Below are 25,101 nucleotides of genomic sequence, written 5' to 3'. Positions count from 1 at the left end.
GTTTGAAAAGCAGTTGGAGATGGGAGGGAAAAGTCGTGTCTCAATAATGATCCTGCTGAGAACCAGGAGAATATTTAATACAGTAACACCATTGATAAGACAAATAACTTTGATAAATTTAAGAATTCTTATTAACAAAATGACCAACCCAGTTCTAAAGGAGCCATGATGAAACATGCCTCCTACTTACTCACAGAGAGGTGATGGATTCAGGGTGAAAATGGAGACATATTTTTTGGACATGGCCAGTGCTGATATGTGACAATGTATATAAAGATTTTGTTCCTTTTTATCTTTTAATGAGGGAAGGGGTGGAGCTGGAAAGGAGAAAAAAAAATAGATTTTTGCTAATTAAAAAAGGATAATTTTTTTAAAATTTCCTATTCACCTTGTGGTCAGAATTGTGTACAAACAAGTTAAGATCAAGAGCTAGACTGTTGAGTGGTAGAGCTAAAAGTCTGGACGGAGGTAGGATGGCCAAAAGAAAAACAGAGTCAAAAATTGGGAATCATAATCAGCTCTAAAAAGGAACTAGAGAGTAACCAAGTATAGAGTTTACATGATGCTAATTTAGTACACAGCTATGGCTCAAGCCAGAATAAGAATGACCTCTATTGGACACATTCATTTGGGCTATAGACATTTTTATGCCCCATTATATGTGTCTTCTCTGCCCAACAATTCCTTCTGAAGTTCCTTAAGCTGGAGCAGTCCTGTCTCACCTACCCATTGTCTCTCTTTATTTTGTTTTGTTATGTTTTCTCATGGCATTAGTTAAGTTCACTTGATCTTGAATGATTCTAGATACCCTGTTGTGAGGGAATCATGGGTGAGAGTAAATGTACCAAGAAAGGATCAAGTCAGGCAGTTTATTACTCACAGACATGCATTTGTGTGTGATTCTCTCTCACTCTACAGTCTCACAGGCTTGTGGTGATTGGAGGCAGCTTGGCCATACAGTGGAATCTGTACCCCAATCAAGAGCCCAGATCTCCTGGGTCTCAGCCCTTATAGCTTATTATTGTTGCTGAGCAGCTTCACAGGGACTGAGAAGGAAGGGACCTTACAAGTAGCCAATTAATGAATGATGTAGGCTTCAACCCTTCCTTCCTCCCTTACTCAGCCACAGGACACTGGATTACTAAAATTTACTTACCTTACATACCTGTTTTAGATGAAGTTTGCTAAGCTGACAGTTTGTTCCTCTATCCTTAAATATACCAAGCTAGTTGAAGAGTACATATGAATTTCCCAGGATGCAGGTGCCTCAGTCTCTCTGCTTAGGGCCTAGCAATAGGCCAATCCTCAGTTATTTTAAAAGATCACTGTCTTCATTAAACTTAATATTTTAAAATACATTTAAGCATAAAACCTGAAAAACTAGATTTTTAAAATAAACACCAAAATATTGTCAAGTCAGGACAACATCTAATAAGCACCTACCACATACCAGGCCATGCACTGAAGAGCTAAGGAAAGACAAAAATGGTACCTGTCTTTGAGGTGCTTATAATTTAGTAGGGGAGGTGGCATGCAAGCACCTATCACAAAAACAAATATACACAGATTAAATTAGAAAGAATCTCAGAGGGAAGCTTATTGTAGCTGAAGCTTAAATGAAGCCAAGGAAGCCAGAAGTAGAGACAAGGAGTTATAGGATATATACATTAAAATGAGCATTTGTTTTTCATAGTAGTTCCCTTTCCAACAATGCTACTATTTCTTGAAACATTTTGGCAACTAGTTTTTTGGAATTGTTTTCAGAGATAGCTTATGATCCAAATAATAAAATCTTCCTGCTTTTTAGTAATAGCTCATTTATGATTTATGATCCAAATGACAAAATATCTTTTTACTCATAACTCATTTTTATAAAAATGAAGATAATTTACACCAATAACATTGTAAGGTTTACAAAGTGTTTGATTACAAGAAATCTGTTGGGTAGAAAAAGTAGGTATTGTCATCTTCATTATAACAGATGGCAAAGTTGATGCTTAGAACTGTTAAGTGACTTGGTCACACAATTATTAAGATCAATGGCCCAGATTCAAACACAGGTCTCCTGATGCCAAGTACAGTGTTCTTTTTATCAAAAAGTAATTTTTGTCTGTTACTGAAAATAAAATTCATTTTTAAAGGACAAAGAATTGGGGCCAATAAAGTCAATTAGAAGAATATGCCACAGGCACTTAAGGCATTTTCAAAAGGAACATTCTAAAAATATTTTGAGCAATGTTAGTATCATTATAAGCATATAGATGTATGTATGTGTATATATATACAAATATACATATTTGTATATATATATATCCTTCCAAGCTAATTATTTTTTTGCATGGTATGCTAGTTCAAGCATGGTATTATTTACCTTACGTAGGTTGTCTTCTCGGGGCCTCATTTTTCTCATCTATAAAATGAAGGAATTAGTCTGATCTCTGTTCTAGCTTTAAATCCTTTGATCCTAACAAAGAATGTAATTGTATACATTCCAGTATATTAGCATTATAACTCATAAATAGCAAAATAAAGTCCTCACTTTATGATCACCTTCACATAAATTAATTTCTTCTTGATATCATCATTACTTGCCAACGGAGTGTTTATCTCATTGAATGGGGCATTTTTCATGATAGCACTAACAAAGTCAAATTATAACTCCCCATATGCTGTAATTAAATTAACTTTTTCTCTTTAAGCCTCAGTTTTTTGTTGTTGTTCAGTCATTTCAGGCATGTCTGACTCTTCATAACCCCATTTAGGGTTTTCTTGACAAAGATACTGTAGTGATTTACTATTTCTTTAGTTTACTTATCTGTAAAATGGAGACAATAATACTTGCACTTCATAGCCCAATTGAGTAGTGATAACAAATATAAAGTATTATACTAGAAAATTGTATATATGAATATAAGCTATTTTAATTATTGGAGGAATCTTATTAAAAGGAAGGCAATTTTAAAGTATGAAGAAACTATGTAAAAAGATGTTTTGAGAAGCATAACAATGGAAGTTAGAATCAGCTTATAATTGGAAAAAGTATGTCGGGAGTAACTAATGGATTTGAGTTCATAGATTTTTTTTGTTATTTGACTTAGTGATACAAAGTGCAGCCCATTCATGCTTTCTTTGTGTGTCTCTAGACTGTGTCTTTTCATAAGTGTTGGAAACTTTCTAGGTGTTATAACATTCTGTTGGTATGAGTGAAATATTTGGACCATCCATCCTTTGTTCCTTGCTCTTGCTACAAGACTGACTGACATTTTTTTGATTATTCAAAGCCTGACTAGTATCTTGTATACTATTGAATAGTCAGCCCCTTATCACTAGAATTGGACTTAAATTTTTTTTTATTAACATCTTTTTATTTTTACATTTCAAAATTTCCTCCAATATTCCTTTTTCCCCCTCCTCCAAGAGATCCATCCTAAAAAACAAATAATATTTTTACTTATTATATTCTTTGTTTCTTTAAGAAGCACTTTGTAATTGAATCTATATGAAGAATTTGAGTGATCCCATCATTACTATTTTCTTTCACATAATTATTATTTCTGTGATTTGTTCTTTTATTTACTCATTATTTTAAGGGTTAAAATAGGAATTTAACAAAAATAAAAGAACAGCTTTTAATAACTTAAGTTTTAATGAGAATATAGTAGAGTTGTAAATTAATATTATCCCTTTAAGCCAGAGAAAAGAAAACTTCTAGCAACTTTTAACAATTAACAATTTAGTTTTGTTAAAATAGAGATAGTAAAAGAATATAGGAAAATTAATATAGTAAAGGAGAAAAATATAGGAAAGAGGTAGAGAAAGAAATTGCCTAATACCTAACTATCACTACCTATAACCACCTATAACTGCCTGTAACTGCCATTAGAGAAAGTCCAGCCAATCACCCTTCAGCTCAACTCACCAGGAAGAATCAATAGATATATAGATATCTCCCAACCAACAACCAACAACCAACCAACAGCTAATCACCAACCCACACCACCAGCAACCAACCAACCCCTAACGACCAACTATCAATGACTAACTACCAACTACCAACCACCTCCCAACCCAAAAAAGGTCAAAAAACCCTCTCAGGCTTCATGCCGGCCTTTTATATCCCCTTCTTACCTCACTTCCTGTCTCTCTCTGGTTTCTGCTTCCTTTCACTGTGGGCTGGTATATCTTCACACATCTCTATGGTAAAAGGACCTCCAGGTCCCCAGTTAAATTAGAAGAAAGGGATGAAGAATTCCCTTTTATATTATTTAGGATTTCATTGTTAAGTCTCTTTTTGGATCTCTGTCTTTGGTTTGTGCTTCCTGAACTGATTACTTTGTTGTAGTATGACTGTAAAAGATGCATTTACTATTTCTGCCTTTTTTACATTTATTTGCAATATCTCTTTGATTTACTTTAGTCAGTTTTTCTTAAAGTTCTATGTTGTGCTGAGAACTATGTACATTTTTAAAGCAAACCCATTCAGAAAAGACCCAAGTCTTTTAGTTCTGGTTTCTCAAAAATTAGTTGAATTCTATTTTCCCTTTTGTTTATCTTCCTTTTAGATTTATTCAAAACCGAAAGGGAAACATTAAAATCTACTGCTATTATTGTATTACTTTCTCAGTGTTCTTGTAATTCAATTAGTTTTTCCCTTTATGAATATAGATGGTAAGACTTTTATAAAATATGAGTTTAGTATTGATATTTATTGTTTGGGTCCTTTCAATATAATATAATTTCCTCATTTAAGTTTGTGGATTTTTTTCTTCATCCAATAGCATTATTTTTTTTTGGCTCTTGCTTTTTCTGGATTCCTCTGATACATGGTATATTTTGTTGCAGCTCCTCATTTTTATTCTGTACATGCCATTTTTTTCTTTATATTTTCCAACCCTCACCCTCTTAGCAGTTCTAAGGTAGAAAAATAAGCAAGAGGTAGGCATTTGGAGTCAAATGACTTGCCCAGGGTCACCCAGCTAGGATGTGTGTCTGAAGCTAGATTTGAACCCAGACCTCCCATCTCCAGGTTTGGCTGTCTATGCCCATGTCTAACAGCCTCTTGGCTTTGCTAAAAAGATGTGTTTTTGTAAGCAATAGATTGGGAGTGTTTTGTTTTCTAATCCATTTTGTCTAACTCATCTCATTTATTGGATTGTTTGAGTCATTTACATTTATGAGAAGTTATGAGAAACACACTTATGAAGTTTTGAACAAAGTTTTAAACAGTTCATTGACTCTTCAGTTATTTTTTGCTTAAACTCCTTTAAGGCAACCCTGTTCCCACAGGCTTTCTTCCCCTTCCCCTCCCATTTGTCTCTACTTTCCCTAGTCTTAGGGTTTTGCTTAACTTGTTAATTCTTCTTTCTTTCTCCCTTTTTTTCTAGTTACCTAATTCTTCTCTTCTTTCTTCTTTCCCAGGTAAATACTTGAATAAAATTCCCCTTCTTTTACCTCTCCCCTTCAACTTCTTTTGTTTATTAGGATTTTTTTTTCTGTGCCTTTTTCTTAAAAAAAAAAAAAGATTTCTTTCCCTCATTTAGTTCATTAATTCTCTTTCCTTTCTGTCTGTTCTAGATTTCAGTTCTTTGATTCATGATCCTTATACTTAATCCTTTGTTAGACTTTTTTCTTCATGGAATTGGTGTTTCTAAGAACTGATACAGCATTCTGTTTTCTAAACAGTTTCTATTCTTGCTTGTACATCTTGTCCTGCTGCCCCTTTTTTCTATTGTGTCTCACTTTTAGAGTATCAATTCCTTCCAGTTCTAGAGAGAATAATAGTATTGTTCCATAGTAGAAATTTCCCTGTGTCCATAATTGTTCAGTTCATTGCCCATTATTTTTTTTTTTAACTCTTACCTTCCATCTTGGAATCAGTACTGTGTATTGGTTCCAAGAGTGGTAAGGACTAGGTAATGGAGGTTAAGCCACTTCCCCAGGGTTTCACAGCCAGGAAGTATCTGAGGTCAGATTTGAACCTAGGGCTTCCTTTGTCTGTCTCTCTCTCCACTGAATCAGTAGCCTTCTAACTCTGGAATAGTAACAATGATGATAATTGGTAGCATTTATAAAAGAGAACTTTAAAGTTTGAAAAGCACTGTACATATGTTATCTTATTTGATCCTCACCATAACCCTATGAGGTAAGTACTATTATTATCCCCACTTTGAAGATGAAGAAACTAAGGCACAGAGCGGTTTTGTGACTAGTCCAGGGTGTGCCTGAGGCAATATTTGAATTCATATCTTCTGACTCCAAGCCCAGCACTTAATCTGCTACTCCATCTAGATGCCTTGGGTATCTCTGCCCTTTCCTTTGATTGGTGAATTCCTTTCCAGAACATCCTTTTAAGGAAGTGTCCAAGCCAGCCATACTCCTTTCTCAACTCTACTCCTAACTCCTAACTATTTAATTAACTCTAGTGGTTACCTATCACCTCCAGCTCAGAATATAAAATCTTCTATTTGACAGTCAAAACCTCCCTGTGACCTCCCTTATTCCCATTTTTTCTATCTTCCTTCTTCCTGAGCTTTCCCCAACCTTATTCCATCTCTCAATCCTGTACATTCTCACTGACTTTCCATCATACATAGAATTCTTTCTCTCCTCATTTCCACCTTCTGGCTTCCCTGATTTTCTTAAATTCTCCAATAAAACCCTACCTTCTGTAAAATCACCTTTAATGCCAGTGCCTCTGAGGCACCTCAGTGGCACAGTGGAGAGATGCTAGGCCTAGAGTTAGGAAGCCTACTTACAAGCTTGTGTGTCCCTGGGCAAGGCACTTAACCTCTGTTTGCCTCAGTTTCCTCAAGTGTAAAATGGAGATAAAAATGACCCCTAACTCCCAGGGTTGTTTTGAGTATTAGGTGAGATAATATTTGTAAAGCACTTGGCACAGTGCCTGATAGTCACTTAATAAATTCCTTTTTCCTTCTTTCCTTATTTAGTTTATACAGTTTATCCTGTATATATCTTATTTATACATAACTGTTTGCATTTTGTGCCTCCATTAAACTGTGAAGTCCTTGAAAACAGGGACGTTTTTTGCATTTCTTTGTATATTCAGGACTTAGTACAATAACTGGAGCATAGTAGGCACTTTAATGCTTGTTGACTTAGAGTTTACAGGAGAGTCAAGGGATGGCAAGGTCAGCTGAAGATATTTTTAAGGATGGAGGAGACTTCAAGATGCTTGTAGGGAGCAAAGAAGGAACCAGTAGACAGAGAATCAAAAATAAGCAGAAATGATGAGGAAATGTCAATATGGAACAATACATACTTATGTACTGAGCTGTCAGACTCAGTTGATACAATGGTTAATTTTGCTTAACTAATTTTTGTTCTCTTTTATTCTTTGTTCTATTATGGAAAGAAGACTATATTGGGAAATGAAGGTAATACAAAAACAAAAACTAATAACATGTTTGGTTATTATTTAAATTGGAGAGCAAAGAGGATAGTTATGGAGTAAGCTGCTGTAAGGGATGTGAGGAGTAGATTCAAGGATATAAAGAGAAATATTGACTTTGGTGAGAAGATGCATTATTGTCATTTTGAAGAAAAGGGGATGAAGACAGGGAATGATGTCAAGGGGGTTTGAAGAAAAGAAAAGAGGAAGGACCTAGTGAATGGTATCAATTTTCTGAATAACATGAGTTATAAGGTTGTCCACTGAAGGAATATTGTGAAAGGCTTAAAAAGAAAAGAAAAAATTGGAAACAGCCCCTGTAGGGAGTTTATGGAGAATCAATTAGGGAAGAATAAAATGATTGCTTTGATTCAGCAATGTCACAATTGAGATTAGATAACAGAAAGATTTAGTGGACTCAGCATGCTTATGTGACTTTTCCCAGCACTGTTCTGCAGCCTACAAGAGTAGAAAAAGCAGATTGTGGAGTTAATTCTGGGATAATGTTTAGCAAAGTCAGAGTGAAGGAAGAGGTCAAGAGCTTTGTACACATAGAAGACAGTTACAGATGAAGTTATTAAATATGGGTTCAAGATTGGGATAGCTGAAACAGGAGTAATGACCAGGAAAAGCACTGAGGGATGGAGAGATTAGAAGTGTCGGACAAAGTAGATTTAGAAGAGTGAGTCACAGAACAAAATGGAAAGATAAGAATTAAAGTCAGAGTACTTGAGCGTAGAAAGCAACACTTATGTATGACCATCCATATGTGAGTGAATCAAAGTGAAAGTAGGTCATGGGAGTTGAGTAGGTTAATAAACTAGGAAATTAGGATATTTGAAAGTATATTGGAGTCTTCAAGCTTATGGTCTTGAGCATGAAATGATATCTATGAGCAGGTACTGAACTCCTTGAGAAAGAGTTAGGAAAAGGGAATGAGCATTTATATAGTAATGTGTTAGGTACTGTGCTAAGTGCTTTTTTGTTGTTATTGTCATTTTTGTTGTTATCCAATATCTCATTTGATCCTCAAAATAACTCTATGATGTAGTTGCAGTTAGGTGGTGTAGTGAATAGAAAGCTCTAGACCTACATCAGGAAGACTCATCTTGAGTTCAAATCTGGCCTCAGACACTTACTAGCTATGCAACCCTGGGTTAGTCACTTAAACCTGTTTTGTTTGCCTCAGTTTCTTCATTTTTAAAATAAGCTGGGAAAGGAAATGGCACCCTACTCTAGTATCTTTGCCAAGAAAATGACAATGGAGTCATAAAGAATCAAACACAACTGAAATGACTGAACAATAAATTTCCTAATCCTAGGCTTACCTCTTTTGCCATAGTGCCACCAGCTGCCTCAATACTTGAGGGCTATTAGACAGCATCAAGATTTAGATACGATGATGTATCTAGATGGAGCAATTTCAAAGGAGAACAGATTGCTCAGTGATAATGGTAATGAGGCTATCTGGAAGTGGCAATGGGGAACAAAAAGTATGCTCACTTCTCCTCCTACCCCAGCATTTCAAAGACAATGAGAGAAGGTGCTCTTGGGGAGAAGGGGGATCCAAGCCTCCATGAATCCAAAAGATGGAAAGGGTGCTAGAGGAAAAAAAAGAAACTGGTTAACAATAGAATAGACATGCTAGAGGGCACAGAGGAAGGGAGAGGGAAGCGACGGATGGAAACTTGGGAAGGATAGGGATGAGTTGGGATGGGAATAGAAACAAGGAATGGTGAGAAGGAAAGGAGGGCATTTTTCACATAGGCATCCAGTAGTTGTGTATCACTGAGATTAAGAAAGTCAAAAGTGTGAGTTTACTAGACTTTCCCAGGGGAATTAGACAATCTAAAGGATGCCAAATAATAATTCATAGGAAAAGCCACCTGTATATCTGATCCCTGTCAGTGATTTGGCCATAAGAAGTCTTAATTGACTTTTCCTTTCCCCTGTCTCCCTTCTTCCATCCTTCTCTGTCTCTGTCTCTTTCTCTGTCTCTTGTCTGTCAGTCTGTCTGTCTGTCTCTCCCCCCCACCAATATCTCCTTCCTCCCCATCTCTCCTCCCCCTTCTCTCCTTCCCTAACCATCTCTTATTCAAATATCTGCCTTTAGAATCATAAAAGCATATGCCTTCTAGTTTTTCTCTTCTATATATGTATGAACCCCTTTGGAGAAAAAATGAGAAGTCTTGGGCCATGTCATTCTCAGGATCCTAAAGATCTGGATCTCCCTCTCCCTCTACTCCTCCCCTCTGTGTCTATCTACCTGACTGTCTCTGTGTCTTTCTGTTTGTCTGTTCTAGTCTCTCTGTATTTGTCTGTGTATTTGTTTCTTTCCCTCTCTTTCTCTCTGTCTCTCTCCTTGTGTTTAAGAAATTGCTAGCAAAGAAATGAAAGTGTATTGGAATTTGGTGTTTGAAAACAAAATTGTTTTTATTGTTTTTAAAATTAAAAATAGCCACAAATGTGTGCTATCCCAGGTAGTTAAAAATTTATGTTTTATATATATTGTGCATAAAATGTATATTACCTACATAGATTTTATCATCAAGACCTGAGAAATATGCTTCTAGAGATCTTTGGAGAATAGGTAATTAGATAGCCCAAATGGTTTGGACATTTACTTGCTTTGTGTTATAAACACTAGGTATGGAGGATAGATTAGCTTCTTGTTTCTTTACGTAACCTACCTTCTAGTTTGATTCTGCCCATTGAAACACAAAAGCATAAGCCTTCTAGATTTTTTTCTTCCACAAAAGTATGAACCCTTTTGAAAAGAAATAAGAATTCTTGAACATGGAATTCTCAACATCATAAAGCTCTCCATTTCTGTATTTCATTTCTGTGACACTCAGGCACTGGGAATTCCTGACAGCAAGGGAAGGCTTTAAATGAGAAATAACTAGTTTGACTTCATCCTCTGTTGCTGTTTTATCTTTACAGGGTACCCAGAAAATATGCCTTCCCTACAGTCCAACAAAGACACTCTCAGTGAAGTCCATTTTAAGGTGAGTGCTCACAAATGAAAAAAGTTAACCAAGAGTTTTCAGTTTCTCTTTATATAGTCTTTCTTATCCAGTAGTAATCCTGATACTAGTTTCTTATTCATATTTTTAAAAAACAAATATTTTATTTGTTGATATATTTCCCTTCTTGGATTTTCTCAGTCATTAATAGCAGTATATTATATCTCAACTTGGAGTCAGGAAAAGCCTTGGTTTGAATGTTGCTTCTCTTACTTAACTAGTTGTATGATAACCCCTTTAAATTATAGTTTCCTTATAGTGTTTTAAGATTTACAAATTGTTTTGTGTGTGTGTGTGTGTGTGTGTGTGAACTCATTTGATCCTCACAATAACTTTGTAAGGTAGGTGCTATTATTATGCCCATTTTATAGATGAGGAAACTGAAGCATAAAGAGTAACTTGCCCAGGGTCACACAGCTATTTAGTGTCTGAAGCTGAATTTCCCACACTATCTATTTTACTTCCTACCTACTTAATAATAGTGCTTCCTTCACAGAGTGGCTATGATATCCAGTGAAAGAATGTTTGTTTGTAAAGCATTTCGTGAACCTATTTATAGATCTTTATAACAATGTCAGCTGAATAGAATAATAATAATAGAATTACAGGGTAAAAAGGGACTTTAAAGAATATCAGGTTCAGCCTTACTCAAATCATAAATCCCTTCCATAATAAAGTGGTCATTAAGCCTCCATTTATGCGTGTCTCTACATATTAAGGAATTTCATTAATTTTTCTTCTAATTCTAAGTGAAAGTTTTACCATTATATTAAACTAAAGAATGCCTCCTTGCTCCTATTATTCTTAATCTTCCCCTTTTAGAACCAAACAGAATCTATCTAATCTTTCTTCCATGCGATATCATGACAAGTGTTTTCAAGTTTATAATGTGCTCCTTCCCATCTTCTGCCTTATATTCTTTGAATTTACTTATCCATGTGTATCGGGAGCTATTAAGAGAAATTAGAATCTCAAGTAGATATTTTTATCTGGACCCCATCAAAAGATCAATACAGAACAGCAGAGCCGTGTATTGGCTTTTCTCCCTATCAGGTTCGAGAAACAACAGAGTGGGCTATCTAAGATAAAAATCTGAGATTCCTCTTTTGATTCCTTTCATAATTCTCACCTTCCTTTAAAATGCATTATAGTCTTATTGAAAAAGTTTTGGGCTCTCAGCAATCCAGCAGGAGGGGGGCTAACACTGTTCCCCTTTGACCAAGAATGCAGCTGCCTAGTCCGGCCAAGGTCAAACCCTTGGTAGGGCATTTTGCCCAGAATTAAAGTAAAATAATGAGGCTCAAAAAAATTGTTTAATACCATCAAGGCTGAGAACTTCAGGGGCTTTCCAGCGTAACGAGATGTCCTAGGCTCCACTTAAAGATAACACATATAGTTGATAGTTTAGCATAGGTTTTTTTATCTACACCTGGAGGCTTCTAAGGCTTTTGTTTTGACTATAGTAAAAATTCTGCTCTCTGTAACTGTGGGAAACTTTCTTGGGCTTTTGGGGGAAGGGGATCTTTAATTTCCTTTATAATAAATTGGTGACTCCAATATACCTCAGAGCATTATGAGCTAACAAGCCGTGCTTCCAATCTGTTTCGTTCTTTCCATCCGATGACCACCCTAGGCCATTCAGATAAATCTCTGGTTATAGAGCAGGATCTCTATACATGTGCATATTTTATTTCTCTTTAAGGACTGAGGCTATTTCATTTTTGCCTTTGTATCCCCAGTGGCTAGTATAGTGCCCTGTACAAAATAGAAACCAATTCTCCAATCTAAACATCCTCACTTCCTTCAGTGTCCTGTATACCATCTTGATAGCCTTCTTCTTGCAAGAATTATAACTTACTGGTGTCCTGTCTAAAATGTGGCACCCAGAACCAAGCATAATATTCAGTATAGTGCCACTTGCAAAGGACTATCACTTTCCTTATTTTGGAAACTAAATTTCTATTAATTGAACCTACAGTATTTCATTAACCTTTTTGCAATCTTATCATATTATTGATTCATTAAATTTTTGCTCAAATTCGGAAGTCTTTCTTCTACCTTCTTCACTCTCCAATCCATCCATTCATAGAGCTAAAAAAGGAAGCTGTTTTTTTATTAGCAAAGAACTGGAAACAAAGTTGATTGAGAAGAGGCTAAACAAATGTAATTAATAAATATATTGGAATATGGCTGCTGTAAAAAATGTGCAGGAAAAACAGAAAGGCAGTTTTCAGTGGCTTCCTTTTTTTTCTTTTCTCCTTTCTACCTGGTTGATCCTGCCAACAGCATATGCTTTTCTCAAAGCTTAAGCTATACAGTATACAGTAGTATACAGAGGACATCAACAAATTTGAAAAACCTATAAAGGGTGGCAGAGCCTGTACTAGCCTGTACATATCCTCATATCCTGTCAAAAGAACTTAAGAATAGGTATGATAGTCAGTGCACATTCATAAAGCCTAATGATAATTTCATCTTCACACTTCTCAACCCCTTAAGTGGGCCTTTTAATTATCTTAAGCTCATAGAATTTAGATCTTGAAAGTCTTCTAGTTCGACCCTCACATTTTATAGATGAGGAAACTGATCCCCAGAGAAAGGATTCTTCCAACATTATACAGGCAGTAAGTGGCAGAGCTAGCCTGGCCTAATCCCCCAGATCCAATGCTTTTTCCATTGTTCCCTGCATTCTTTGACTTTTCTGTAAGCCTTGGGCTTCCTGGTTGTGTTAAAGGACAATGGAAGGGAGGAAGTGAGAGAGAGAGAGAGAGAGAGAGAGAGAGAGAGAGAGAGAGAGAGAGAGAGAGAGAGAGAGAGAGAGAGAGAGAATATTTTGTTCCTCTCAGTTACATGTAAAAACAATTCTTAACCTTTATTTTCCAAAATTTTAATTCTAATTTCTCTCCCTCCCTCCCTCAGAACAATAGTAGTCTTTTTTATTCAGCTTCCCTTGTTTTCCTTTACAGTTATCTTGTGTATGTGCTTAGAAAAACACTGAGCTTAGGAGAAGCTAAGTGGCTCAGTGGATTGAGAGCCAGGGCTAGGGATGGGGGGCAGGGGGGTGCTGGGCTCAAATGAGGCCTCAGACACTTCCTAGTTGTGTGACCCTGGGCAAGTCACTTACCGCCCCCATTGCCTAATCTTTACCACTCTTCTGCTTTAAAACTAATACACAGTATTGATTCTAAGATGGAAGGTAAGGATTAAAAAAAACCCACTGAGCTCATTCCAGAACTCCCTGTAAGTCAATTCAATCTCTTCAAATACTTTTTCCCTTTTTTTATCAGAATTATTTGTTTGTATCATAGGATTTCGATCTTAAGAATCTTTACCCAAAGCATTTAAAGATTCATGTCATAGAATCTTAATTATCTTAATTCTGAAATTTTTCAAATCTCACAGAATCACTAGTATGTGATGATTGAAACCATCTAATTCAGTCAATCAGTAAGTATTTATTGTGCTTACTATGTTGCCAGGCTATGCTAAGTTCCATGCAGCCAAAAGTGTATAAGCAGTCCATATCCTGAAGAGTATCATTTTACTGGAAGAGACAGCCTGTAAATCAGAGTATATAAGATGAATACAGAGTAGTAGGAAGGTAACTGGCATTAGCTACTTGGGGGGGATCAGAAAAAGAATCCTAAAGGAAATAGCACTTGAGTTGAGTCTTGAAGCCAGATTCCAAGAGAATGAAGGTAAGAGAGGGAACATTCCAGGCAAGAGGAACAACCCAATCCATACCTAAACAGGAATCCTCTCCTTTATATTCCCAAAAGTAATAATTGAGAGACCACTTAAACAACTATACTCAGGGCAAGCCCCTACTTCCCAAGGTAGCCTATGGTAGTTTGGCATCTCTAATTCTTAGTTTTGCCTTACATCAGATATAAACCCAATTCTCTAATGTTATCTGGCTTTGCCTTCCCTAACTTATATAGGACAATAAATTCTTTCAAACCAAGTGTAGAAATTTATATCTGTCACTGCTAGATTGTATTTTTTTAATTTAGCCCACTAGTATGACCTCTTGAGGTGTTTCTTGGACTTGGACTTCCTAACTATTTCTGAACTAAGCTTTGCTAGGAGAGGGAAAACTCAACTACATGTCCCACCTTTGCCTTTTTATATCTATCTTAGTCCTACCACTACTATTCAAGGGGTCTTAGGATGTCAACAATCACTAATCCAGCCCAAACTCTTGATATTGTAGCATCTACTGGCTCTTAATTTTCCTAGGAAAAGGATAATCAAACTTAATTATTTCTTTAAGCTTGTGATGTTATAGCAACAGACATGTATTATAGAAATAAAAATTTTATATATATATATACACACACACACACACACACACACACACACACACACAGACACATACAAAGAATCACAGAAAAAAATAATGCTTTCCAATCCTTGATCTGCTGGAAGCTCTAAGATTTAGACATGTTACTAGAATAGATAGTTTAAAATGTAGTCTATATCTTCTAATCTACATGCAATTTTCTGATTGCTCTAAAAAGTTCTTTTCTTGAATTTATTAACATTTTATCTATTTGGTAAAATTTTACTTTAATAAATACTCTGAGAAGCCTCAATCAAAGACATCCTCTTATGTTTCATAACAGAATGACATTTAAAAAAAAAAAGCAACACACAAAGTTCTGGCAAAAAGCCCAAGTTCTGGCAAGTATATTGGGTGTGTGTGTCATCTGAGTGTCTGCCTTGCTAATTTAGGTAAGGATCACGATTAAAAGACATGCATCTGGATCATGACTCTCCAAAGCCATCTACTCAGAAATGATGGAGAGATAGCAAGGCAAAGCAGAGAGGGAGCCAGCACTATAGTCAGGATGTCCTAGGGTCAAGTTGTGCATTGGACACATTGTGTGACCCTGGGCAGACCACTTGAACTCCCAATTCTCCAGGCAGTTCTCTAGTTTAATTTGCAGATCAGTTGCCAATCTGCATTGACAGAGGGAGTTTCCTCATCAAAGAGCTCTGGACACTAGTGAAAATAAATCTGAACAAACCACTGCCTTAATACTCCCTCTATAAATAAAAGACTATAATCTTTGGAGGCAAGACACGCTTCAGAGAATTCACACCTCCTTCTAGTGCTGAAATATTCTTATAAACGGAAGCCATTAATATTTTATCCTGTGTTAGACTACCCCAATTCCTCCCTCCTCTTGTCTCCCTGAATACAACTTCCTAAAACACAACCTTTAACTACTATTTAAAGAGTTTTAACATATAGTTAACAGCATACTTACAGGTGTATGTATGTAGTTTTATAACTGAAAACCTACAGCTAAATTGAAGTTTGGCTGGAGAGAATTCTTTAAAGATGCACATTTTAAAACTATATAGAACCAAGTAGAATGAAGGAAAAATTTTACTTTTGTTAACTTAAAACTTTAAATGAAAAGAAATGTTCACTATAAATGCCACTACTACATTTTAGTCCCTTGTATTTATCTTAGATGTAGAAGAAATCATGGAGATCATTTAGTCTAGGATCTTCATTTTTTTAATGAGGAAATAATCTCACAGAAATTATGCAATAAGTACTGCTTAAGAGGGGCTAGGTGGTACAGCGGATAGAAGGCTGCAAAGTCTTCCTGACTTCTAGTGTGACCTTGAACAGTTAACTGGCTGTGTGGCCTTGGGTAAGTCACTTAACCCTGTTTGCCTTGTTATTGTTTGACAGAACAATAAAAAGTGCTTAAGAAAGCCTGACTTTAAGCAGTCCTTAAGAGTAGGAGTTGCTGAAGGAGACAATAGTTGAAGATCTTGATTTAGTTAATCTGTTTCTGTTTCCCTGTTTGTCACTATTTTGTAAAATGAGGGTGAATCTCAGGTTAATGCCAACTGCCTGAGATTCCAAATATTAAAGTAATTAATTATTCCTTTTCTCCCTCTTTTTATATAGCTTTGTATTATAAATGTAATTTCAGTCATAACAAACACACACAAGAAAATATGGAATTGTACCCCACTGTAAAACTATACATTCTAAACTTTTTTCATTATGATTTATTAATAATAATGTAAAATTTAACAGAATAAGTACAGTTTATTTATTCATTGCCCTCTTCTGATCTTTTCCATCTGGTTCCAAAGTTTTGTTGCCATTTTTTAAAAATCATAGCCATATTCAAATGCATAGGGTACTGTTGTAGATTGTTCTTTTAAAACTCTTCTATCTTTTTGTCACTTTGTCCATAATTCTTTATGTTATTCCATGATATTTTTATGGCATAAAGATACTCCATTTTATTGGTCTACCATAGTTTCTTCAGTCATTCCCTAATTGTTAGTTGTTTCCAATTTTTCTACTGTTAAAAGCAAAACTAGTTATGAATATTTCATACATAAAATCTTTTCCTTTTAGTAATATATTTCAGGTTTAATTTTAGCATTAGGATTACTGGGTCAAACAGCATGATCATTTTTGCAAGTCTTACAATATAGTGCTTATTTCTCCAATGCTTATAGCATTTAATTGTGTTGTTTCTGGCTGTTTTTGCCATTTTATAGTCATACTATAAAATTGACATCTTAAAATTCTTAATCAGAATATCTTTACACCCTCTTTTATAGAATAATGGTATTAGGAAAGAAATGATAAAATTTAAAACATTACAATTTTTTGCCAGATATTCCAGTTCTTGGTACAAATTACTTAATTTTCTTAAGGCTAATTTATCTGAGGAAGAGGGAATTGCTAATGTTGTTTAAGGTTCTATTATACTGCATTGAATTTCATTCTTTTCCTTTTATTTCAGTGCCATGAATCTGGACAAGTTTGAAAAAGGGCCCCGGGAGATTTTTCATCCTGAGATACAAAAGGTAAAAGAAAACTTTATTTTTTTTTAGAATTGGTATATGAAATATGTGAACCATACATGCTTAGAAGGAGCATTGTTGTTTTGAGAATTATCCTTTTTTTAAACTGAAAAATGATGTCAAATTACATGAGACACTCCCATAAAATGATAATAAGGAAAAATGCTTACCTGATTGCATATGTAAAATTTTTATCAAGCTGCTTCCCATCTCAGGGAGGGGAAAGGGAGGAGAGGAAGGAAGAGAATTTGGAACTCACAACTTTAAAAATGAATGTTAAAAATTATTTTTACATGTTAATTGATAAAAAAAATAAAATATTATTAACAAGAAAAAAGAAACCAGGACAAACTAAAATTTTTTAGAATTTTTTTAAAAAATTACTTGAGACAAATGAAATTGATTCATTCATTAAATCTTTATTGCTTCCACTAAAGTCCTACTTTGATGACTTTTTGAAGTATTTTGGTGAGTCTCTCAATTCTTAAAGACTATATCAGTAGAATAAGGACAGGAAATTATCAAAGCTTTAAAAGTGACTCCTGGGGTTGGGCAGCTGGGTAGCTCAGTGGAGTGAGAGTCAGGCCTAGAGACAGGAGGTCCTAGGTTCAAACCCGGCCTCAGACACTTCCCAGCTGTGTGACCCTGGGCAAGTCACTTGACCCCCATTGCCCACCCTTACCAATCTTCTACCTATGAGACAATACACGGAAGTACAAGGGTTTAAAAAAACAAACAAAAAAAAAAACAAAAAAAAAATGACTCCTGGATTAGACATCTAGGGTGAAGAAGGCAATTGTCACTTGCTTACTGCTAAAATCATAAGAGAAAGACTTATCTAGGAATGAAGGGTTGAAGAGGACACATATTTTGACACTAAGGACATACCTAGAGCTGATCTGAAGGCAAGGGATTTTAGAAGGGCTGAGACATCTTTAGCTATGCCAGTCTGTGCCCACTGACAAGGTAATACTACTTAAAAGTAGGAGTTCAAATGAAGGTAATGAATGTCAAAACAAATGACATTAATTTTTTTAAAGTGGATGATTATCAAAGTTAAAAAAAAAAGGATGGTGTAAGAAGAAATAAGGCCTACTTTCCTTGCAAGTTCATAGACTTCACATCTGGCAAATAAAACTGCATAAACCTCTCCTTTGATTTGTTACTCTAACCTTCCTCAATGTTTCCTTATAGTGATAGTAATAATACAAAACAACAAAAACAAACAACAATTCAAAACACCTAAAAAAAGCATTTTGAACTCTTTTAATGGTACAAGACAAAGTAGAAGGTAAAGACTTATATTATCTCCTGTGAGTCATGTAGGTGTTTAAGAAGGGAGAAATGGTGGCAATGAGAAAACTGAAGGGGATATTAATGACTTATGAACTAGAACTTCCATGTAAAAGAAAAGAGTACTGCCAAAGTGATGATGGGCCTCATGAAGTCACTGAGGATGTTGGAAAATTAGCAGAGTATATATTTTGTTCATGTATAACCCAGATCAAATTGCCTGCCAGCACCGGGAGGAAAGAGAAGGAAGGGAGGGACATAAGTAAATTCAATCATATAACTTAGGAAAACTTACATGGAAATTTATTACATGTAATTCGTGAAGATTAAATTAAAATTATAAAGTGTATATATTTTGCAACTTCAAGCTTAAGGAGTTTATTCATTTCTTTAAAAGTACTTCTACAACTTACATGTCTAACCTATTAAGGTTACTAAGCTGTTTTTCTTAAAGATAAAACTCACCAAAATATCTATACTTTTTATAATTAAAAAAGGCCTTTCCAAATTAAAACTTAAGCTATTTTAAACAACCTACATTTAAAGATTACCCTTTGTTTTACATTAAAAATTACAATTACACATGCAAAAGCATTCCCATTCCTTTCTAATCAATCCTAGCCCATTTTAAAAAATATTATAACTTTGCATCAAAGAAAGATCCATGGCTGTTTTCACTTACTTCCACTTTAGTTTTACAACTTCTCAGTCTTTTCCCTTCCATGTTAACTTAGCCCTCACCTATAGGTATGGGCACTATAGCTCAAGGTATCCTTAATGATCTGCTCCCTTCTATACTCTGTTTCTGAGGATAGTTCTCTCAGTTAGTTTCTGATCTGCTCAGATATTTGTGTGCTTTAATCTCCTTTCCAAGAAAAAAAAAAGGCTACAACAAAAATTCTCTACAATTTAAGGGCATCCATCCTATATTAGTTCAAAGTTGAAGTTTTCTTAACCTCTTTTTTTTTCATGGACCCCTTTGGCAATCTGGTGAAATCCATAGTTAGAATATTGTTTTAAAATAACTTAAGAAAATAATAAATTTTAATTAGAGCTTAGTGAAAATTAATATGTACTTGTTAAAAACAACTTTCACAGACCTCTCACTAAAATCTGTCCATGGATAATCTATGAATTCCAGGTTAAGAACCACTGTTCTAGTCAAAGATTTTTGTTCTTCTTTTTGGAGAAACTTTAACTTCTGTGTTCATGGTTGTTGTTTTTTATTTTTACTTTAAAATATTTAAATTTAAAAATCATCATTACTAATAAAAGATGAAATATTATTATTATTTGCTTAAAATATTTTTAAATTAATCATAAAAGGGGGCAGCTGGGTAGTTCAGTGTATTGAGAGACAGGCCTAGAGACGGGAGGTCCTAGGTTCAAATCTGGTCTCAGACACTTCCCAGCTGTGTGACCCTGGGCAAGTCACCATAACCCCTATTGCCTAGCCCTTATCACTCACTGTTCTGCCTTGGAACCAATAAACAGTATTGATTCCAAAACAAAAGGTAAGGGTTTAAAAAAAAGTTTTTTTTTAATTAATCATAAAACCTTTCCTTTTAGCTGCTGGCTTCAGATACAGGGGGAAATATGTTAGAAAGACACCATGTCAAAAGTCAAATAGAAAGTAAATTTATTTCACTAAAAGTTCTGTCTTTGAGGTCTAGTTTGGGGCACCTTTTTATGAAGGCTTTGACAAGCTAGAGTGCATCCAAAAGAGTATTGCAGAGGTGCCTGGAAGCCATGATAGAGAAAGATCATTTAAGGGATCTGTCAATATTTAGCTATAAAGAAGAGGAGAAAAATGATTAACTTTAAATATTTCAAGGGCTGCCATTGAACAGAGATTAGACTTGTTCTATTGCCCCCAAAGAAAAGAACTAGAAATAATGGAGAAAAATTACAGTCAAATTTGGATTTAATCTGAGTAATAACTGAGGCCATGACAAGGTAAGAGGGAGCCAGAGCAGAAAAAAGAGATGAGAAGTGGTAGGAAGTTGGATTTCTACATTAGACTTTAGCTAGGAATAGCTTCTGTTGCACTAAGATTTTAGAAGGATTCTGATAATTAGAAATAAAAGCCAGCTGAGGAACTGGCGTCAGTTTGGGGAGAAAAGACTTGTAAAGTCCCAGAAGAGGGCCAGCCAACCTATCACCTATAATGACTTGCTTAGGGCCCACCAGTGAATGTGCCTCTAGCAAGGAACCCGGCAGGAACTTGTCATGGGAATTAGTCACAAGAGTTGCGGATATAATGACAGGGCAAGGAGAAACTGACCCCAGTTTGCAGAGTGTGTGCTGTATGCTTGGTTCTGCCAGTGATCAGTCAGAGCAATTTCGTTGACAGTGAAAAGGGAATTGCATAAAAAGTCAGAGGCCCTGGGTTAGAATTTTCACTCTGCGATGTGCAACCTGTGTGACCTCAAAGGCACTTAATCTTTTTACTTTTCACTTTCCTTATCTATAAAATGAGGTAATTAATCTGAAGGAGCCCTGAAGTTCCTTTCAGATCTAATATTCTATGATCTATGAAATAGCAAATGTACAAAATACAGATTAGGAAAGACTGGCCTGGAGAAATTCCTTATTTTCCAAGTTCTCTGGTAGAATGTAGTATTCTTTGAAAAGATGAAAGAACTACTTCAAAAGGAAACAAAAGAAGAAAAAAGATCTCAAGACGTATATCCTAGCGAGGAGTAAATTCTTAATAATTGGTGCTGTCCCTAAATAGGATGGGCTTCTTTGAAGGGAAGGGAGTCCTCAATTATTAGATGTTCAAGCAAAGAAGGGATGCGTGTTTTTAGGGATGTCATAGCGAGGATTCTAGGATTTCAGAGAGGCAGAGGTCAGGAGGGAGGATTCCAGGTATGACAGATAACTTGTCCAAAGCTGTGCAGATTGAATTCCAAATTGATTGGCTATGATTGTTCCAGATTCCATTTTTATTTCTACATAAACTAAATTATAATGTCATAATTTATGCTGATTAAGAAGAGGAGTCATGTAAAGAAACTTATGAAGATGCACAGAAAACTTCCTGTGGAGCTCAGATTTATAAAATAGAGAGGACATATGACTAAGGATGATCACAAATATTGTCATGGTCCTAATGGTAAGGGCAGGAAAAAGGGAGACTTTTAAAGTCCTGAATAAATTGGGATTTGTTGGGGCAGGGGAATCACTAGAAGACAAGAAAAGTATTTGGATTTTTTTAAGCAGTCTTTGGGGCAAGATGATGAACAAGGAACAGATGGGAAAACTGGTTAAGGAAGATAATATAATGTTAATAGTAACAGTTAAGAAAGTAAACCTACTTTATTATTATTATTTATTTTTATTAGTAATTTATTATTATTTACCTTATTTTATTTTCATAATCTTCCTCAAAGACAATAATTGTCAAACTAGAAAAGGCAGAAATCTCATGAAGAGGGAATTTAAATTTAAAAGAAAGGAGAAGAGAGTAAAAGAACAACAAGCCACTTTTTAAAAATTCATTTTCCCAGAGGTAGTTAAATTATACTAATAGGGTACCAAACTTGGAATTGCTATTACTGATCTACTATCAAATCAGAGGAAAATGCCAGATTGGGGAAATTATGCCAGCTTATAGTTAGCATTCTATTATGTTGGTCTTTGGTGGTCTTGTGAAATAAGAGTACATGTCTTGTGCCCTGACGTCGTGAGAGATGTTCTCAATATTAATTTAAAGCATAGCTTTTTTTCACCCACCTTCATTAACTTTCCCTACATCTTCCCCATTCACAACTCTTAGGCATTTGGTCATTTACTCTGCCCATTGTAATTTTAAAACTTTCCAATTTTACATGTTGGATAAAATACTTCTAATTTTACATATTCCTTCTGTCAATTACTCCTTGAAAGCCACACAACAGAAGCAAATTAATCCCTAAAGTACTAAAACAACAGAAGTCACTAAGTAATATCTTTGTGAAGTCCTGTCTGTCTCAGGAACTGAACATCCAAATTTGACCATTTAATCTTACAAATAAAAATTCCATTCTTGGACTATGTTCATTGTGACCATGCAGGCATAGCTACCATTTTGGGTCCTGGATTATGGAGTATTCATCTTTACAAATGCTCCTTCATCAGTCCAAGTGTAAAACTTCTGGGCCCAGACCATTTCAGACCTAAAGCTGGTGGCTATTGGTCATCTGATCATTCTGAGCCTTGGTCCCTATGTAATCTATTAGAAACTCAGAGAGAGTAATGTACAGTGAAATCTCTTTTCTTGTGTGTAATGCCAGGTTAATAAAAGTGTCCTTTTTCTAAAATGAAAGCCTTAACTAGTAAAGAATTCTTTTTACTGTCTTAGTTCATTTGTTTCAAAATTAGAATATGCCTACATTATGGCAGTATCAGTCAGTGCAGGGATTAAAAAATGGCTCTGTATGCCTACTACCAGTCTGTCATCTACTCTACTTGGGTTCCTACCCTTACTCCCATTATCTGCTCTACTAAACCCTCTACTATTGTCTTCCTAATATCCTTTTCCCCTCTGGGAGGTCCTAGCTGTGAAGTGTTTTTTGTCATGTAATTTTCACTTTTCCAGAAAGTCTATATTCATTTGTTTGTTTTGCACAAATAGTTATTCTAGATGAATAGGGTTTTGTTTTACTTGATATATAGACTTCAATTTACTTGATATATAGATTTCATTTGACTCATTTGTAAGATGAGGGTGTTGAAATGATGATCTCTCACTCAGTTCCCTTCCAAAGAGCAATCTTTGAATCTGTCATTACTAAATCACTCTCTGAACTAAACTGTAGCAGGGAAAGGAGCAGATGATTCCCAGAACAAAGAACCTCAGCTGGGACTCCTTTCTTTGACTGTGACATTGTCTGAATAATAATTAGAAAACCAATTTTGATATGATTTTGATAATTTAGAGAAGGATGTTGAAAAGCTAAACTGAATAAATTAGCTTGGCTTCAAAGAAAGTGAAACCATCTTTGAAAATGTAACATAAATTGTTTTTAATGTCTTTAACAGGACTTACTGGTTCTTGAAGAACAAGAGGTAAGTATACCTCACCATCTGTGAGATCTGCTAATTGCTGTTGGTATATTTGTTCAACAAAATGGGTCACCCTTCAGTAGTGCTGACAAGTCTAGTTTTGTTTTTTGGATTGACCATTTTAGCAGAAATTACTTATTATATACTCAGAAACATGTCTGTTTAAAAGTCATTAAAGGTCTGTTTTGGGCTGTTTTAGCATTCACTTGCAGCTAGGCACTAGAAAACTTTTGGGAAGAACCCTAATAGTTTTCTCCATTTATATCTTATACACCTGGTATGATTGAATTTGTAATTGTGAACATTTCTTACTATGCCATATAAATTTGTTCAAATACTTTTAGCCTCTATTCTCTTAACTTTGAGAAAGAAATTGATTTTCCCTGTCCGTTGGTTTTTCTTTTATGAGGGACTGATTTGATTAAAACATCTTCAGTGAGGTGGTATGCTTGGTCAGAAGTAGGAAAGATCTTTGTTTGGATCTAGGCTCTGCTATTTAAACTTGTGCAACAGTGGATAAGTTAGATCTTCTCTATGAGATTCCATTTCCTGATCTTTAATATGAAAGGGGAGCAGCTAAGTTGCACAGAGATTAGAGTGCAGCCTAGAGTCAGGAAGACTTTAGTTCAAATCAACCTCAAACACTTACTAGTTGTGTGACCTTGAGCAAGTCACTCAGGCTTGTTGGCCTCAGTTTCCTCATCTACAAAATGAGCTGGAAAAGGAAATGGCAAACCACTCCAAAATCTTTGCCAAGAAAATCCCAAATAGAGCCAAGAAGAGTCAGACACAACTGAAACAGTTGAACAACAAACAACAAATATAAAAGGGGTTGTACTAAATTATTTCTGATCTTCCTTCTAGATCTTTAACCTGTGGAATCTTGTTTATAGAAAGTAAAAATGCTTACAAAGATGTTATCATTAAGAGCCTTCACAGGTCCCCTAGAGTGGTACTGTTTATTTAATCACATGATCTCACCATTTGAATAGTAAAATATCTTCCAGGAAATATATTGGGTGAAGTGTGAGAATTATGCTAATGAAAACATTTTTATAGAAATATACTTTTCATTTACTTCAATATAATTTGAGATATGTTCCTAATTTTTAAAAATTATTTTCAAGATATAAACATAGAAAGAGAAAATGGATCACAAATAAATTGCTCAATTATAAAAAGAAACAGGAGGCTTTTAAAAAAAGGAAAAGATCAGAGAGAAGTTTATGATTTAAAACCAAATAATCTGCTCTAATTTCCAGAACATTCTAGAAATAACCACAGTTATAAGTACTATGGAAAGAAGAGAAAGAAAAAAGTAGTACAATATAACTCCAAAAATGCATCTCATTTCACTTTCCCCATGTTCCTCCCTGAGAGTGAAGCAGGAAGGAAGGAAGGAAGGAAGGAAGGAAGGAAGGAAGGAAGGAAGGAAGGAAGGAAGGAAGGAAGGAAGGAAGGAAGGAAGCAAAGAAA

The 25,101-nt window shown here is 35.2% G+C and overlaps 1 protein-coding gene across 1 annotated transcript in view; it reads left to right on the top strand.

Annotated features, from left to right (window-relative positions):
* The window catches only part of GARNL3 (GTPase activating Rap/RanGAP domain like 3), a 160,786-nt gene that overhangs the window by 32,385 nt on the left and 103,300 nt on the right, over positions 1 to 25,101 (top strand). Inside the window, exons 5-7 of the mRNA XM_044664210.1 lie at positions 10,352 to 10,416; positions 17,223 to 17,286; positions 23,602 to 23,628. Of these exons, the coding sequence (XP_044520145.1) occupies positions 10,352 to 10,416; positions 17,223 to 17,286; positions 23,602 to 23,628 (156 nt within the window). The remainder of the gene's footprint in view (positions 1 to 10,351; positions 10,417 to 17,222; positions 17,287 to 23,601; positions 23,629 to 25,101) is intronic.

This window comes from Gracilinanus agilis, chromosome 2 (assembly GCF_016433145.1).
Source record: "Gracilinanus agilis isolate LMUSP501 chromosome 2, AgileGrace, whole genome shotgun sequence".
Taxonomy (NCBI): domain Eukaryota; kingdom Metazoa; phylum Chordata; class Mammalia; order Didelphimorphia; family Didelphidae; genus Gracilinanus; species Gracilinanus agilis.
The sequence above is the reverse complement of the archived record's forward strand: the minus strand, read 5'-3'. Positions and strand labels throughout refer to the sequence as shown.